Source organism: Polistes dominula, unplaced genomic scaffold (genome assembly GCF_049000335.1).
Source record: "Polistes dominula isolate Pdom_NZ unplaced genomic scaffold, Pdom_raw_medaka contig_16, whole genome shotgun sequence".
In the NCBI taxonomy this organism is placed as follows: domain Eukaryota; kingdom Metazoa; phylum Arthropoda; class Insecta; order Hymenoptera; family Vespidae; genus Polistes; species Polistes dominula.
The window spans coordinates 7,061,769-7,080,768 of record NW_028301040.1 but is presented as its reverse complement, the minus strand read 5'-3'; the positions used below and the strand labels follow the sequence as shown (position 1 = coordinate 7,080,768).

At 30.5% G+C, this 19,000-nt stretch overlaps 1 protein-coding gene across 14 annotated transcripts in view; it reads right to left on the bottom strand.

Annotated features, from left to right (window-relative positions):
* Window positions 1-19,000, bottom strand: part of kon (chondroitin sulfate proteoglycan 4-like protein) — an 82,715-nt gene that overhangs the window by 41,162 nt on the left and 22,553 nt on the right. For all 14 annotated transcript variants that reach the window (XM_015328934.2, XM_015328933.2, XM_089174645.1 and 11 more), the window contains one exon: window positions 9,407-9,638. In XM_015328934.2, coding sequence (XP_015184420.1) covers window positions 9,407-9,638 — 232 coding nt within the window. The remainder of the gene's footprint in view (window positions 1-9,406; window positions 9,639-19,000) is intronic.

Here is a 19,000-nt window from a genome sequence, read left to right as displayed (position 1 = left end):
CCAAAAAATTTAATAGATTCGTTTATACAAATATTAGATTTATCTGTAATTTGTATTTGTATTTATATAAATATACTAGGAAACAAGCGTGATAATACATTTCTATTAAATAAATGTTAATTTACATTGTGTGACATTAATATTTATGTTGATAGCTCGTTTATTGTCCTACATGATAGTCGAGTTATGTTAGATAGGATTAATTTGAAGCTACAACACGTCGATGCTTGTAAGACGAAGCCCTCATAATATATACGAAGTACATAAATACTCACACGTATACATATGTATACATATATATGTATATACGAGTCGATACGATCCACTGATAAAGGGGACGTTTACATGAGCCTGACAAAATTGTCGAGATATTCTCCGATAAAATGCCAACGCGATAATACGAAAGGTTTTCCTTCGACTCAGCATCTTCTTTTATTGTTTATCTCTTTTCTCTATCTATCCTCAAATGTGTCTCTTGCAATATCTTTTTATTCCTTTTTTGGTTTAGAATTTATCAAATATTATATTACTAAAAAAAAAAAAAGAAAAAAAGGAAACTTTTAAAGCCGATTTTTGTATTTAACTAATTCCCTAAATTCAAATATTGGTTTCTTAAAATATTCATTTAAATTTAAATTAAAAATAAAGGTTTTAGATGATAAAATTAATATGAATAAATTAATTATTTAATTAAAAACCTTACACATCTCGATTTGAAATCGTTTTTGCTGCAAACATAATATTGCAGTAAAAGTAATTTATAATTTATATTCCGTGGATATTTTCTCTTTTTTTTTTTTTTATTTATTTCATTTTGTGTGAAGTAAATTTTATTTTCTTTTTCGAGTTCCATAAATATTAAATAAACTGAACAATTTTAAAATAAGTATATTGATATCTTTTTGTTACCACGTTAATTAAATTTTATTTTTATAAAAAATTCGAAAGCCGGTTGAATCAATGTTATGGGAAATTGGAAATCGTTTTTTCGTACAAATCTTAGTTTTAACTAATCGTTAATAAAAAAAAAAAAAAAAGAAAAGAGAAACGTTAAATGAAATAATTGTATTTTTCTTGAATAATACATTAATCGTTGATTTTATTTCAAGTGTGTGTCAACATATTATTTTATGAACACAATCTCGTATCTTATAAAAAGACGAATTGTTCATTTTGTTTTTGTTTTATAGAAGATATTGCATCAAAATATCGTAGTATCTCTCTCTCTCTCTCTCTCTAACTATCTCTGTTGGTCTCTTTATTGACTATGAAGAAGAACCTGTTCACTTTAGAAAGGAATTTTCAATGGAACGCATGAAGGATCGCTTATAACGTTAATACAATCGGGGGAGTAACATTTTAGTTTTCCCCCAAGTAATCGCAAAATGTGCGTATAGGAATATTCGTGTATCTAGGGAATTTCTATAGTGAGTCGTTGAAGAAAAAGAAGTCGATGATGGCCTCGAATGTATATATATACATCTACTCCCTTCTGCTTGGTATGCTCACATATTTTTATCGATTTCTCTTTTATCAAATATATCTGCGTCATAAGCCTCGAATATTTGCCCGTATCTGACGGTGCTTCCGTTAAGTAAAATCTATACCAAACATTTCGATTTTCTACGACCCACGAAGTTACTACATAATATTGATAATGTATATGTGAATGAATGCATTTATCTACGTATCCACGTGTGCATTTTACGTACGAGTTTTATTGAACGATTTTTTTTTTTTTTTTAAGTAAAACGTTGAAATTTTCTTCTTTCATCGTGCATATCGTGTTTATAAAAAATGTGGACAAGGAAAAGGAAAAAAAGAAACAAAAATAATAAAGAAAACTCGTTGATTGCGTGATTTTTTCCGGTTGAGGAAAATTCCGATGAAAAAAAAAAAATGAACCCAAAAGAAAGAAAAAGAAACGAGAGAGAAATCTCCTCATATTTTGCCGATAACTTTTGTATATAATCATAATATGAGTCTTTTTCCTTTAGAAAACGTTTAATAAAAATATGGCCAATTTCGTGAGCCAAAAGATTTGTATGGTAAAAAAAGAATCAACTTATTTGAGAATATTTCCAGGAAAATTTTTCTATCGCCGATGAATATCCATATATATATATATATATATATATATATTAACATTATTTTTTTTCCAGAGAACGGAGAGCTGAACGTTCGCGTTTCTCTTGAGAAAGAAAAAATAGCACGAATTTAACGATAAGGAAGAACGTCCTTTTAAAATATCCTTCTTACCGTGAACGTAGATATCTAGTTCACAGTGTTAAAGTACACAGAGTACATAAATAGATTCTCGAGTGTCCCCGAAAGCATTTAAACCGCAGGAATATGCACGATCGTGTAATACGCCCTACGCGAGAAATTATCGGGAAACGTTTTCGAGTTACAACGAATGGCTGCAGGGAGCTTGAGAGAGAGAGAGAGAGAGAGAGAGAATACGTTCAATTCTTTTCACTGCTTTTTCGTTTAAACGTTCTCGCCAAGAGCAGAACCTGTACTATTACTGATTGTACTTAATCTTCTGAATGTTTCTTCACGTGAAAATAAATAGAGTGTCATTAGAATTAATTAGATTTATGAAGTGTGAACGTGTTACTATGAAACGTTGAAATTAAGGATACATTTACAAGTTGAAACTAATTTTAACATATATTATTTAGACAGATAGGTCTCACTCTTCTGTTTGAAATCTTTCTTTCTCAAAAAAAGCAGTGAGATATCAAAGAATTAAGATATATATATATATATATATATATATACACATACATAATAGTTTTTAATTTTTTTAATAATATGAAACTATAGATACTGTTACCAGTAGTATTTTGGTACCAAACACACAGAAAGGGAACAGGTGCAAAATTTGTCAATTGCTCTCGATCATTTAAAGCTTTATTCTCTTGCAACACCTGCTAAATTTCGTGACGACACTTCTGCGTAACATCAGAATTTCCCTTTGATGAGAAATATAGCGAGGATACCTCGGATGATTAAAAATGTATATACATATCTGATAACCATTAGGTGACATAATTAGGTAATTTATTTAATCTTCCAAATGATATTATAAATTTCGTATGAAATTATAATAAAATTCATAGAACACGCGAACCGAGTACTAATTATTTACTTTATGAATAAAATGAATAACGTATAAATGAGATAAAAGATATGTGTGATATAAAATGATTGTTAAAACGAGAGACATTAACCATAAGTGAGTGAAAATCATAACACAGAATATAAACCTACCATCTTATTTAGGGTTTACTTTTGGTCGTTTTCGAGGAGGGTTGAAAGTGTGTCGAGCGCGTTATTAAAAAATCGTCGGAGCTTATTTACATGTTTCGTAGTAAAGTCAGAGAGAGGGTGTAGTCAGGTCGAAAATGAATTTCTCCTAAAGTAAGAAGCAAAAAAAATAAAAAAAGAGAGAGAGAGAAAGAAAAAGAAAAAGGGAAAGAGTTTTTCTTTTATCTTTATTCTTTATTTTGCTCAGTCAGAGAATTTAGCAAGGCCCTGGCAGGAATTAATAAGACCCCCGAAAGAAGGCCATGTTGTAGCATGGGGTTCAAATGAATTGTCATGAATATGTAAATTGAATTTCGAGCTGGTCGCTAGGCATCGTACTCTCGTTCGCGAGAACGGGAAGAGGGAAGTTCCCTGTTCGAGAGTACCAAGGGGTTGGTTGCTAAAGGAAGGGTAAGAGTAAGAGAATGCTGTTTGCGCTGATTGTATTCAATTTGGTTTGCGTCAACTCGAATATAACGGTCCACTGAATTTTGTTTCTTCCATAACCCCCACAGCACCACTAACCCCCACCCAACTATTCCCCCATCTCATTTATACGTCCTTGTAAAAATGATTATTATTCTGGAGTCCTGGTGCATCACGGTCGTCGGATATTCATGAAAGAACGAAACGGGCTATTAATGTTCAATCTTGCGATAGGCTGAATTTATTGCTATTATATATGGTAAGAAGATGTAATTGTCTTAGAGATTGAGATCAAACATATTTAGTTTATAATTTATTTTATAGCCGTTTCATCGTATTGTCTTTTTAAATATTATATATATATATGTATCATAAAATATAGTATTTATATAGATTGGTCTTATATTATGACAGCGATCTGATTGAGAAATTGATTTCTTTTTTTTATAATATTGTATTATAAAAGAGATTTTAAAAGTATTTTAAAATTGCATCGATCGATATATGAATTGTGCATGACGCAAATTGATATATAAATTTAAAAAATAAAAAGAAAAAGTATAAGAACACTTTGTAATTATTAAATGTTATTAAATATAAATACATGTTTATGCATGTAAACACTGATATACAAATTTCATGGTTACATATGGTAATAAGCCAACGTTTATGTAAATTGCAAAAGCAAAGTATGGGGCGAGTGTAGAAAAAAGTGGCTCTTTTCTAAAAATGAAATTACTTAAGCAAGTTAAGACCTTATGTTCTAAATTTTATTTACTTATTCCTGTTAGTAATGTACCCAAGAGAATATTTGTTTTATAAATGAGCAACACTTTTATATAATATAATATATATAAATCATTGATTTAATCTATGTAATCCGTATCTTTTATAATAATTTATATCGTTCTAATTATTTCTAATATTTTAGAAATAACAATGGGAATGTGCATTTTTTGTAGACAAATAAATTGTAAGTTATTTCTCAGCAAGCATTATTATTGCTTCTTATCGTACATATCTATGAATGTATGTACATTTTACATACGTATATAAATTCGAGTTACAGGATTCGCTTTACGCTCGATTTATAGTTCGCGACCTCGACGGCCGTTCACACGGTTTTATGAAAATACAATAGGAACCTGAACGTGTTGTAGTACACGACTCCCTAGTGTAATCGACACAGTACCATAAAATTATCTCCAAAGAAAAATTACATTCGTGTATTTTTTTATGAACCTAGAAAAAATACCGAAGCTATTGTAATTACATGAATTTTTATTAGTTCTGTTTGTTCAATAAAAGTGTCCATTGTGTATATGTTTGTACCTATTTATATTGTTATTGCAGCTATTCGATTATATTGCATATTCATGATCGATTTATCGGTACATTGTAACTCTGATTGCTTTACTTTTAAGACTAAGGAGAAAATATACAGAGGAAAATCTACATCGACAAAATTTACTGTGTTTCATGTTAATTGTGATGTTACTTCTAACTGAAATGAAACTTATTATAATGTTCATTTTTTAATATTCATTTACATTCATTAGCAATACATAAAGATTTATACAAAACTAGTGGTTATTGGTTCAGTTATGCTCTTTACTGTATATTTTATCTCTATAAAATTCCCCTGTCACAATGTTTGTTATTCTTATTCTCCGAAACGACTTGACCGATTTATATGAAATTTTTTGTGTATATTCGGTAGGTATGAGAATAGTTTTTCTTATATTTCTTATACCCCTGAGTGATAAGGGTGACCCACCATAATTATTTTTCCTTTAAAAGGATATTAAGAACAAAGAGAAAAAAAAAGATAAATGTTATGTGCTTATATTCAGACAATGTAAAATTATATGATGTGAAGTAAGTGGTGGTCTTATGTTACCGCTCATGCGCAGTTGGTTCGATATTAAGAAAAAAGAGAAAAAAAAGACAAATGTTATGTGCGTAGATTCAGATCTATCTATATATTTATTAGCCACAGCAACGCGTGGCCGGGGCACCCCTAGTGAATTCTATAAAATTTGTTTTTTATTAGTTAAAAGTATAATAACGAAATACATAAATTCCCAATTAATGATTCATTTGTTTTCATTGAAATAAAATTTATTTAAATACTTTTATTTTAGTGTCATTTCATCAAAATGATCCCTTTAAAAACATCTAACACTGATTAAACTACGAATACATATACACAGAGTTCAAGTAATTACTATATCAATTTACCCCTTTATCTACTTGACCTGGTTTCCCCTTTATATTTTAGATCAAATGACTGATATACTTGAAATATTATGTATAGAATTTCTATGCTTATTTATACAGAAAATTAGATTAATCTTTAGTGTATGTTAAAAGGAATTATGAAGACAATATTAAGTTAATTAATATCATATATCTACTAAATTAATATTTTACCTATTAGAAAGATAATAATAGTACTTTCTTCTACTAGTTAGTACGTTGTTTAATTAGATATTTAAAAAATATTTAATCATAAAGTATCGTAATACAAATGATGTTGGATCCATTGTGAAATAACATCATTGTATAGAAATGCAATCAATAATTAACTTTTGAGTGAATGCAAGCATGCTAATTATCTATATATTTCTTCATTAACGATGTGACGATGACGCGATGAGAAAAATAATAATAAAAATAATAATAATAATAATATGAGAACGATAATGGGTACTGTAATATGAGAAATATTTTATTTATCATTAATGAATAATTTAGAAAAAAAATATGAATGTAAACTGATGAACGCTGATGACACAGTCATCATTTCTGATGATGTCACGTGGTCTGCGGCTCAAGACAAGATGAACATTTTACTAAAAAAAGTAGATGTTTGGCTAGTTCTGAATAAATTGTCTTTAAACATTCAAAAGACTTTCTTTATAACTTTTGGATGTTATCGTGATAGCGTACCTCTGACGATTAATATTAAAATCCAAAACCAAATGATAAACAGAGTCGAAAGTTGTAAATACCTAGGAATACTTTTCGATTTTAATATGAGATGGGATAAACAAATAGAGTACCTAATTCACAAAACAAAATACCTAATTTTTATTTTTGCTAAACTTAAAAAAGTTATGGAAACAAAAAATCTAATGACAATTTATTATGCGTTTTTTCATTCTTTAATTAATTATGGTATAATTGTTTGGGGTGGTACTTACAGAAACCCACTGTATTTGCTTCAATGAGTGCAGACAAGGCTGTTAAAGATAATTTACAAAAATAAATTTTATGTAGGTACAATTCCTTTAAACGTAACTCAAATTTTCACCTTGATTTCATTAGTGTATCACTATGATAAGTTAAGAGTCGCTTATTTTAAAGTTATACATAATAGAAGGCAAAAAAATATTCAAGTGCCAAAGTTAAAAAAAACAATGAGTAGTAAAAATAGTTACGTTGTAGCTATTAAAGCTTTTAATAAGTTACCTAATGATCTCAAAAACATGATGAATAATGTGCTTATACTATCAAGCGTAAATTAAAAAATGTTATATGTGATATTGTTTAACTAAATACCGTTATATCACTGTTGAAAATTTTTCTAAAGTTTATTAATGTTATTTCAATGTACTTATATTTTCTTAGTTATATTAGTTATTATCTTATCTTATTATCTTTGTTATATTTTCTTAGTTTTAAGTATTAGTAATTTAAGTTATGTACCAGTCTATGTACAGGTAACTATGTTTACCTCTTGTAGGATTTACTATGTAGTAATTTTTGTTATTATTATGAAAATTTTTCTTTTCTGGTATAAATAAATAAATAAATAAATAAATAAATAAATAAATAAATATATTAGATCGAGTCATAAGTAACTTCCGATGCGGCTATGTAGAATCTATTTTTCGTATTTACCTACTGTAAGTCACCGAAACAAAAGGATTTTCGATATCACTATATAGATGAGGATTCAGTTAGTCTTCTGTTAAATTTTTTATGCAGTCAATGTTACATTTAACCGTTTTTCTTAACCACTAAAATGGATAGTAAAAAGTGCATATTCGACATATAATGCTTTAAGAATTGAAAGAAGGCAATAGCACTAAAGTGGCAACTGAAAAAATATGCAGCGTATACAGTACAGGACTGATAACTGATAGGGCAGTCAAAAATTGGTTTGTAAAATTCTGTTCTGGAGATACGATCTTAAAAGATGAACCGAGTGAAGGACGTATTTCCGACTTTGACGAACCTTTTAAAGATAATATTGGAGCAAAATCCAATAGATACGTTGAACAATTGCAAAGAGTGCAAAAGAAACTCCATGAAAGGTGTCTTGCACTTATCAGTTGCAGAAACGCCATTCTTTGTCTCATAAAAAACGGAAATTACTTATGATTCGACCTAATAAAAGAACATCATATAGTCTTTCTAGATTATTTTCATTCAAAAATTTTTTTTTAATAAAAATTAACCCGTTGATAAACGATTGTGTAGAGAGTTATTAATCGTCAATTTAATAATAAATATAAATAACAATAGGTAGATTTAAAAAATAAAATGTAAATTGTTTTAGAGAGTATAAACGCGATTAAGAGAAATTCGAACATGGATCTCGTCCGATCTCGTGCGATTTCGTGCGAGGTGAAAATCCTTGTGGTATACCACCTCACGGTATAACGCTGCAATAGAAACAAAGGCAAATGTTTGAATTGCGTCTCGTTCGCGTGCGAGATTACGTAACTCTTGCCCATGGCGCTTCGTTATTTAATCCTTTCGTAGAATACACCTAGCCAAAATCTGACCCTAGAACGATTCCGCAATACAACTATTATCATTTATTTCCTATTTATTTTAATACATAATACCAAAGATTATTGACATTTTAATAATTTCATAAACTGATTGTGTTACAAATCTTTTGTTATATTTATGATTAATTAGAAATAGTTTTGGTGTAATATCTAACAGTTTATTATTATTTCGTTATTGGCGATATACCGTGGAAATTCATATTTCAATATAAATTTAATATCTTTAACAGTTTATCCGAACTATCTGAAATTAGATACACCGATAGGATTAAATATAATTTCATAATTATCCGAAAGTAATATATATATAACAAATATTATATAAAAAAATGGACGTGTGTTCGATATTTTCATAATGCTTTAATTATTTTATTTATTATTTCTCTCGTGTTATTAATAAATAATAAAATAAATATTAGATTTTGAAGGAATACATCTGAATATCACATTAAAAGTTAATTATCTGTTGCGTTCAAAATTTGCAGTAAAGTCGATAATCAAGCAAGGTTTTCGGTTTAAATGACCGAACAGTTTATCCTGGAATTAACGGGGTGGATTCGATCTGTGGTTAATCGAACGGCATAGATTGTAACAGGAAATAAGTTGATGTATATCCTTTCGCGAAGGGATAATACATCATTCGGGAAGCAAAAAAATAATAGATAGAGACAGGAAGAAAAAGAGAAAAAGAGGAAAAGAGAAAGAAAGAAAAGAATAGAAATACATGGTAGAAAAAGACAAGTTTTTCTTAGCTTATCCCAGTAGTAGTTCGATAATAACAATACTATCAAAAGCAAAGGTAAAAAGAAAGTCACGTAGTAAGACAATCTGATCTTAGGAGTTTTTGGGGAATCACGTCTTACCTAAAAATAGTTCGTTAAAGTCCCCCTGTCCACCGATAAAGACACCATAGTGTATGTTCAGCTCGAAAAAACGTCCTGGTAGAAGAGATCTTGTCGTGTGGATAACGTCGATTTGCAGAGTGATGTTAGCCTCGCGCCTGGTAAGGTTGACCTCGTGCCAACTCAGGTCGTTCAACGTCAATCCACGAGCACTGGCCATCTCGCTTTCACCGGCACCGAGATTTATATGAACCTGTACAAAAGTAAAAGAGAAACGTTGAAACTCTGAGTTTCGACTCGTACTTTTGCTTAAAAGTTATAACCGCTGAAAGTATGAGAGAAAGAAAGAGAAAGAGATAGAGAGAGAAAGTTAAAATGTTATCCAGCCCTGTAAAGAGTACCTTCGTGAAACTTGGAAGAAGAGTCGTAACGAGGAAACCACCACTACTACTACTATTGCTAGAGCTACTATTACTATCATAACCACTACTGTCTAGAAAGAGCAGTAACAGCACTAGAGTGGAACACGCAAGTACCGAAATTATGCCATGATAAAAATTCTTCACGAATCGTGAACTCGAGATTACGTGCCTTCTGTTTTCCTTTTCATCGAGGTGCCCTCCTCGCCATTTTAATTTTCCGCTTTATCGATTTTCCTTTTTCCCCTTAAGGTTAATTAGCGACGATTAAAGAGAGACTCGTGCTTCTACTACCGTTTACTTTCTTAATACTATTCTAATATTAATTTAACTCGTTCAATTTTCTTCCTATCGATTATGATTGCACAACGTCGTTCTATCAACAAAATGTTTTTTGATGTACGATAATAATACCTACTCTTTCATTCAGGGGTGGTAGAATAGTTAAATAATAAAAAAAAATATATATATATATATATATATATAAAGAAAAATAACAAACAAAGGTAGTGGGAGAAGTAAATCTCGCTGGAATAATGACTGAATAATTCATCGAAGTAAGCATAGGAGTAGGGGGTTGTTTTGTGTGTGTGTGTGTGTGCGAGCAAACATCATGCTTTTAAAGTTTCTTTGTTTTAACGTGCACACGTGTAAGCTGAAACGAGTGGGAGCTTCGTTGTGATGCTTGGCTGCGTTAAAATAGCGAAAGGAAAAATAAAAACAGGAAGAGAGAAAGAGAGAGAATGAGAGAGATCGCGTGAAGAGGGAGGGGGAGGGTGGGGAGAAAAAATATAGGACGAAAATTGCGATGTATAGTAATCGATTTGTGTATTTGAATAAGCGAATTCACGGTGTATTGGAAAATAAAGGAAAGAGTTCTGCTACTATTCACGTATTCTTGTGATTTTTTTCATTCTCCTTCTTTTCTACATTTTCTCTTTCTCTCTCTTTTATTTCTTTTGTTTTCTTCTCTACCACCGTACAAACACGGAATTTATTCCTATTATATTTATAATATATCATATTTAATTATTATACGGTTAATCAAGTAAAGAAGAGAGAAGGATTAAATCCTTTGAATTAACAATAAATACTTTTTTGTGTGTATTACTTTTTCTTTTTTTATTCTCCATTGAAAATAAAATTAATTGAATAAAAATGAAAACTCAAATCAAACGATTGAATACTTTTTGTTGAAAATTTGAATGCATTATTTTATATAATATAATTTAATCTTCATTATGTGTTGAATATATTGTAAAGGAGATGATAGAGAAGAAGATGAAGAGAATTTTCATGTTGAATGATAGAAATTATGTGATTGTTATCTTCCTGTCATTTTATTTTCTTCTTTATTTTCTGAAGTGATACTTATACGAACTACGGTAACGAACGTGATACAGAAAGCACGTAAATATGCATCTATAAGTATAGACGTGACGCGAGGATAAAGATGATAGAAAGAGATAATGACTGACATGAGTGTTTGCTAGAAAGACGATATAACGAGGAAAATATCAAGAAATTATTATTCATATAGTTCATCGTGTATCTGATAGTCTTATTCGTGTCACATACAATCTCAGAATAACGATAATTTCTCGTCCTTTCTATTTATTACACTTAACCAGTTGACTGTGGAATTTAGTTTCAAAAGATTACCACAGGGTGTGGAATTAAAAATAAGAAACGACGTGTATACACGTCGAACCCAGGGCAAATGGTATTATTATACATTTTACAAAAAACGAGGAAGGATTACATTTTTATTCAAAGTCAAAAAAAATTAACAATTCGTTTTTGAATACGTTATTCTTACTAAAAACTAGAAAATTGTCAAAAAATAATAAAATACATAAACAAGAAAAATTGAAGATAGGAAGAATAAAGAAAAAAAATAAGAAAATAGTTAACAAAATTTCAAGCTATGTATGTGTGATATGTTTCAAAGTGTGCATGGTACTACGCAAAGTGCGACTTCACAGGTCGTACACCAAAACCTTGTTTCCTTGCGTTTACCATTTTTTGAGCAAACGGCACATCTTATAAATAAAAATAAATTAAATAAATATAAATAAAATACATAGAGGTCGTATTGATAATATAAAGAAAACATACTACCAAATAATATTCTTATTACATTTTATTGAGATTTCGAGTTTTTATAGTGAATGGTAATTTTTTATTTTACACGACGAATATACACGTCAAACGCACCGCAGTAGAGATTTGGACCGACGTGTATACATGACAAACGCACTTAACTGGTTAAGCCTTCTCTTTTTTTTATTATTTTATTTAAATAAAACATTCGAGAAAATAGAAAAAGAAGAGAAGGAAGAGTAGGAGAAGGAGGAAGAAAAAAGAAAAGAATGCAAAAAAATGGTAAAATTATGGTAAGGGAAGAGAATTTGGGATAATACGAGGAAAAGTTTTCGCCAGTGAATCTTTTTACGAGGATTAATCTTTTATTCATGAGAGGAATTAGATGATATATTCTTTAAAGATCGTAATGATCGTAATAAATATTTTCTCGGAGATGTTTGCCGAATGAATCACATTGGTGGCTTCCACGAGGTTTCTCAGTAGGAAATATGAAATGGTCATTAATCAAGGAGCAATGGCGTCTCGTCCTGGAACGACGACAAGACTTATCGTGCACTTTCTCGAAGTGTGCCTTCTTCGGTGGACCGTGAATATGACACTAATCCGAATAAAGGAAAAATGAATCTTCTTCTCTCGATTCCCTCTATTCTCCCCTGTTATCCACCCTCCATCCAAATTTCTATGTTATTTGATTCTCATCGATACGAAGAGATGAACGAATGTTTGGTCGACGCTTTGGCGTCTCTTTGCTTTTTGCTTCCTGTAATTTCCTCTTACTCCATATAATTTTCAATAATACTCGAATATAATTCACGCTAGTATAATATCATCCCTCTTCAAGGAACTGAATAAACAAGGTTATACATCTTTCAAGTATCTCCAACGTCTAGACAAAGTACTCAGTAATTTTCTGTCAATCATTTTATTTGGGTATTAAATTTTATCCAATTATAGTATTATTTTAATCTGCTGTCTATTTATTTTGCAAAAAAGGTCTTTAAAATTACATATGTTCGTCGTGAATAATCGTAATGAAGGTATACTATATGCATACTATAAATGCAACAAATAAACAAGAACTTTGATCAAAGGATTCAATTCCTTTATCTACTATTATTTCTTTTATACTGGAAATATCGTTTGTCATTTCGAATAATGTAATAAAGTAATTTATATCAGAAATGTGAAATGATGCGACCATAGATTGTAATATTATTAATTGCAAATAAGTAACGTGACTAACAATATATACAGACTTATTATATTATTATAATTAGTTTAACTTTCACACATAATTACATAATATTATATTATTAGGTCGAGTCATAAGTAACTTCCGATGCGGCTATGTAGAATCTATTTTTCGTATTTACCTACTGTAAGTCACCGAAACAAAAGGATTTTCGATATCACTATATAGATGAGGATTCAGTTAGTCTTCTGTTAAATTTTTTATGCAGTCAATGTTACATTTAACCGTTTTTCTTAACCACTAAAATGGATAGTAAAAAGTGCATATTCGACATATAATGCTTTAAGAATTGAAAGAAGGCAATAGCACTAAAGTGGCAACTGAAAAAATATGCAGCGTATACAGTACAGGACTGATAACTGATAGGGCAGTCAAAAATTGGTTTGTAAAATTCTGTTCTGGAGATACGATCTTAAAAGATGAACCGAGTGAAGGACGTATTTCCGACTTTGACGAACCTTTTAAAGATAATATTGGAGCAAAATCCAATAGATACGTTGAACAATTGCAAAGAGTGCAAAAGAAACTCCATGAAAGGTGTCTTGCACTTATCAGTTGCAGAAACGCCATTCTTTGTCTCATAAAAAACGGAAATTACTTATGATTCGACCTAATATATACTTTATTTAATAAACAATTCTTTATTTTTGCTTACTCTTTTTCGTTTCTTACAGGCCCATTTTTCTAACTTCCATCAACTCTTTAAAACAAACCCCATCATTCCTCTAATTTTCTTTTTTTTTTCCAGAAACTCACGAAAGATACACTTCAACTTTCGACCTAACTTTACTATTTCAAAATCTACTCTTAACTTTTAAAAATTTCTTCATCTACTACATATGAGCTAAACAAGATAAAAAAATAAAACTCTGCATGCAAAGTTTTCGAGTTATTTATTGTATTAGGGAACAAACTTATATGGTGTCCCAGTTATTCCTGAAACTGGCACGTAGTATTCTGATTTATAGAACTTTTTTTTTTATTATTTATTGAATTAAGATATATTATTACCGTTATTGATTTTCAATAAATTTTCTAAAAAAGATCTTTATCGTTTTAAATGATAATTATGTATGTGTGTGCATGTGTGTACAAAGAGAATAAAAAAAAGACTTTGATCAAAGAACTTGATTTTCGATTGACTGTTATTGCTTTATACTGTGAATCATCGTTTGATATTCAAAATAGTTCAATTTCAAATTCGATTTTATCCCGGTCACAATACTGATCTATACAGGGTGATTCTTAAAACGGAGGCGGGAAATAACTTTTTTTTAAGTAATAATAGAATAGAAAAAAATCATAAAGGAAAAAGTTAAATGGCACAACAAATGACAACTTTCTATAATCTTACTTTTTTTGAAAATGCATCGATGCACCCGCTAGATGTAGTTGCACTTTCTTTTTAAATGAAACTTTATAATTTTTTTACACTATTCGATTCCTTTTTTTATTCTGCGTTAAAAAGTATTAAAGGAAGGCCATCGAAATGTCAATAGTTTACGTGATATTTGAAGTTTAATATCAGTAATTTATTTTATTATAATAAATGTTCGAATGTTTTTCCATTTCACTCCAAACAATTAGATGCGCACATTTTATTGCGCTTTTTTACATTTTTCATTACATTTTTTAATTGATTTGAATTTATATTGGAACAATACATTGTTATGCGCTCCTTATATAACTTCAAATATCTCGTAAACTATTGACATTTCGATGACCTTCACTTAATACTTTTTAACGCAGAATAAAAAAAGGAATCGAATAGTGTAAGAAAAAATATAAGGTTCTATTTAAAAAAATGCAAGTGACCTTGAAATCTCCTCTATGCCTCCACCCACGCAAAAAATGTTCAAGCCAAAAAATGCCCCTCATCATGCCGTGTAAGTTGCGTATATAAAATTTTTTATATTGTTATAAACAACGACAATATTCTAACTGGACACAGTTATTGGCCCACCCTATATATATATGAGATAAAATGAAACGACACATACGTGGTTGATATTGTGTACGAAAGAATAACAACTTTTGTTTGTTAATATTAAAATAGCGAATGGACGAAAAATGAGATATAAGGGAAGAATGAACGAGTGACGGAGAAATGGAGAAAGAGAGAGAGAGAGAAGAGAGAAAGGTAAAAATAGGAAGTGAAGGTATGGAAAAGCTTGTTTTTTCTCGATGATCGGAATTACAGAGAACTGTGACATGAAAGCTACATATATATAGTCAGTCGGGATTCGCGTTTTTGAATCATCGAGCTCACAAGGGAACGTTAAATAAAAGGCAGGTACGAACGACCTCTCTCACGTCACGCTTTTGAGTCATTGCCTTCGCAGTGGCACGTAAAAAAAATAAAAAAAATAAACATAAAAAAGAGTGGAAAAAAGACAACAACAATAAAAACAAAAAAAAAATATACGAATGAAGAAAAAGGGGTGGACGGGGAAAATAAAACAGAAAAAGAAGAAAATCAAAAACGGGGGTAGGATAGGAGAAAAAAAATAGCAACTCTAATCAAGGCATTCGTCGCAGAACGACGAGTAGATTTATCGCACAATTTCTCGAATCGTTTCGTTCTTCGTTCGACCGTGAATTTGCTAGCGACCCGTGAGTCAAAGAGAGAAAGAGAGAAAGAGTAAACTCTGACCAAATAGTTCGATTCTCTCTTTCTCTCTTTCTCTTTCTCTTTCTCTCTCTCATTCTCCCTTTGAATCTTTTTTCTTTACCTCTCTATTTATATTTTTGTTGAATTGTCGAAAAAAATAACAGAATTTAATAAAATATCGATTGATACTCGTTAATATTTGATTCTGTACTAGTATTTTAGAAAAAAGAAAAACAAAAAACAAAAGAGAATATATAAATTTCATAAGATCAGAAAATGGATTATTCAATGCGACTGATGCGAATTTAAATATTGATTTCTTTCATTCGACTTAAAGCCTTGCAATTTAATTCGCATCAATATAAGCCGATCTTCGACCTTTAATTCGATTTGATCGTTCCTTCTTTTTTTTCTTTGGTACATAACTGATTTTGCACGATTAAAGAGCAATTTTCGAAACGGTGTAACATTGATCTTTCATGAATTTATATACGAACGAAAGAGAAACTATGCAATAATTTAAAAAATTACCTAACGTATAATATATTTAAGTAGCTTAGATAGTTTGATGGAATAAGTTATTTTGACCATTTATATTAAATATAATTACTTTTTTAATTAATTTATCTTGAAAATATATGTTTTTATATATCGATAGTAATTAAATGATTCGTACAATTAGATCATTTGTATCACGCAAACTATCGTAATTCTTGGTATCGTATTAAAGAGATCGAAAAAGAAGTAACCAACGTAAATTTAAAACGAACTGAGAGTGTACGAAGCTTGCAAATGTTTTATCGTATCGGTAAGTTCCTCGGTACGAATCGTTCTACGATGTTTCACATTTTACTTTATCTCTTTTCTATTGTTCAGAGAGAGAGAGAGAGAGAGAGAGAGAGAGAGAGAGAGAGAGAGAGAGAGAGAGAGAAAACCTGCACCGTCAGTGTATTTCCCAGAAGAAAAAAAGAACCCTGTGGGTCGTTCCCATTTGTGAAAAATGTTACGTTGAACGTTCGGTATTAAATAATTTGCTCGATATCGTCGACACGATGAAATATCGGATACGTCGATCCACGAAAATAACGAAGTTTTGAAATCTTGAAATATTGTATGAAGGTAAAAGGTGGTAAAAGTATCTAATATACATATGTATATATAATATGTACATTGAAATACCTGACATATATGCAAAGACCGACGCATAAATTAAAATAATTTCAAGCGAGCGTAAATGTTGCTACCTGAAGAAATATTGTCCATACGATCGATACAATGCGAATGTAATATCCTAGTAATACGACGATTATACTATATATTGCTAATTATAATATTGTTAGATTAATAAATTAAGTATTGCATATAGATTTGTGGATCTTTTTCTTTTTCTTCAAATAATATTACCATTATTTCGAGTTTACGATTTATTCTAATTCTCTTGAAATATCTGAACATTTAAAACTATTTTTCCTTTTCTTTTTCCTTTTTTTTTTGGAATGTTTTAAATCACGTATCGATCAAACGCATAAAAGTATTCACTACGAAAATGAAATTCTTCTACCCGATAGATCAAGCTAAACGCATTTTTTTTTGATCATCGTTACAACGTGATAAATTATCGAGTTATGTAGTAGTAGCTAATCGACGAGGGTGAAAATACGAAGGGTTCGCCCCGATAAAAGTACCTTCAATCGTGACCTAAATCGTACGATTCGAAATATCCTTGGCGTTTTGTACAAACGCGTGCGGTGTGATTCGTAAATGATATTAACAAATTCTTTATACTTTACCAATAAATGAATAAATGAATAAATAAAAAAGAAATACTTTTATTTAAAAATGAGAATGAACTTATTCAAATAAAAAAAGAACATTTCTTAGATGTTAAAAATTTTAAATTCGTACTTGAACAAAAAAATGCATAATTTAAAGCGATCATTTCAGTGAATAAAAAAATGAAATAAACGAGAAGGGTGGGTGGATGTCATATCGCGTACCATTTTATTTCTTTCTCTCTTTTTCTCTCTCTCTCCCTCTATCTCTCTTTCTTCTCTTTCATTTTCGCTAGAATTTTACGATGATTTCAGTAATAAAGGGGCAAATTTTCACGCCTAGTAAATCCGAGTAGCAGCGATGCGCGATGACTATGCAATACCTCATTAATATGTATAAGTAGGAGAGACACGACACTTCAGAGAATGTAAACGCAAGTTCTCTTGATGCTGAGGAAACCTCGTTGTAAGGTCGAACTGCTTGTTAGAATGGAATGCAACTTGTGCTGACTGGAAAGTGAGCGACTTCGGGCACGATTAACTTGAAAATCGTCGGATTATCGTGCTTCCAAGTACGAAAAGAAGCTTTTAGGCTACCCCACGTGCCAAAAGAAAGATTAAAACGGATGGGTATATAGATGGATGGATGGGTGGGTGGATGGATGAATGAATGGTTAGGTAGAGAGAGAACATGTTGGAAATTTTGCTCGTGGGGACTAGATTCGAAACGGTCGTTGCACTTTTTGTTCGCCCCTTAATCCCGGCCTTCATCCGTCTTAACGATCTTCTTAACAAATTTAATTAAGTCGACACCGCCCACTCGTTTCACCCCATCCCTTCTCTCTCTCTCTCTCTCTCTCTCTTTCCATAGCAAAATTAGATTTGCGCGGTTTTCACGCTGAATTTGCTTGTAAGGGTACGCCATCACGTTTGCTAGACCATAGCTAACATACATAGGCGCCATTTTAATACAGCATCGAGCTAATGAACCGTGCAAGGGCTCCGTTTTAAGGGTTACGAACTCCGAGAAAGAAGGAAGCCAATTAAAGCTCTTAAGTAAGTAGAACGTCGGTAGGCTGCTTGAGTGATTACTATCCTTCTCTCTACTTCTTAGATTATTATTTGAAAAAAGTTGAAATTCTGACATTCAGAAATATTCATAAGACTTTTAACTTTCTTTTATTTAATTGTCATTTTGTTCTTTTTTCATTAGTATTAACCAAATTTATAGTATTGACAAACTAATTAATAAATGTCTAATGAGTTTCTTTTAATTGTACATCCAATCGATATTTAAAAAAAAACATAAAATAAAAGTTACGACTGATTGGTAGTAACCTTTTTTCTTATATAAAAATATTATTTATTTATTGCGTAAAATTAAAGGAAAAAAAAAGAAAAAAGAAAAATGTAAGCTTTTATTAGTCTCGTGTATCTTCGTTATTTGAAATATGT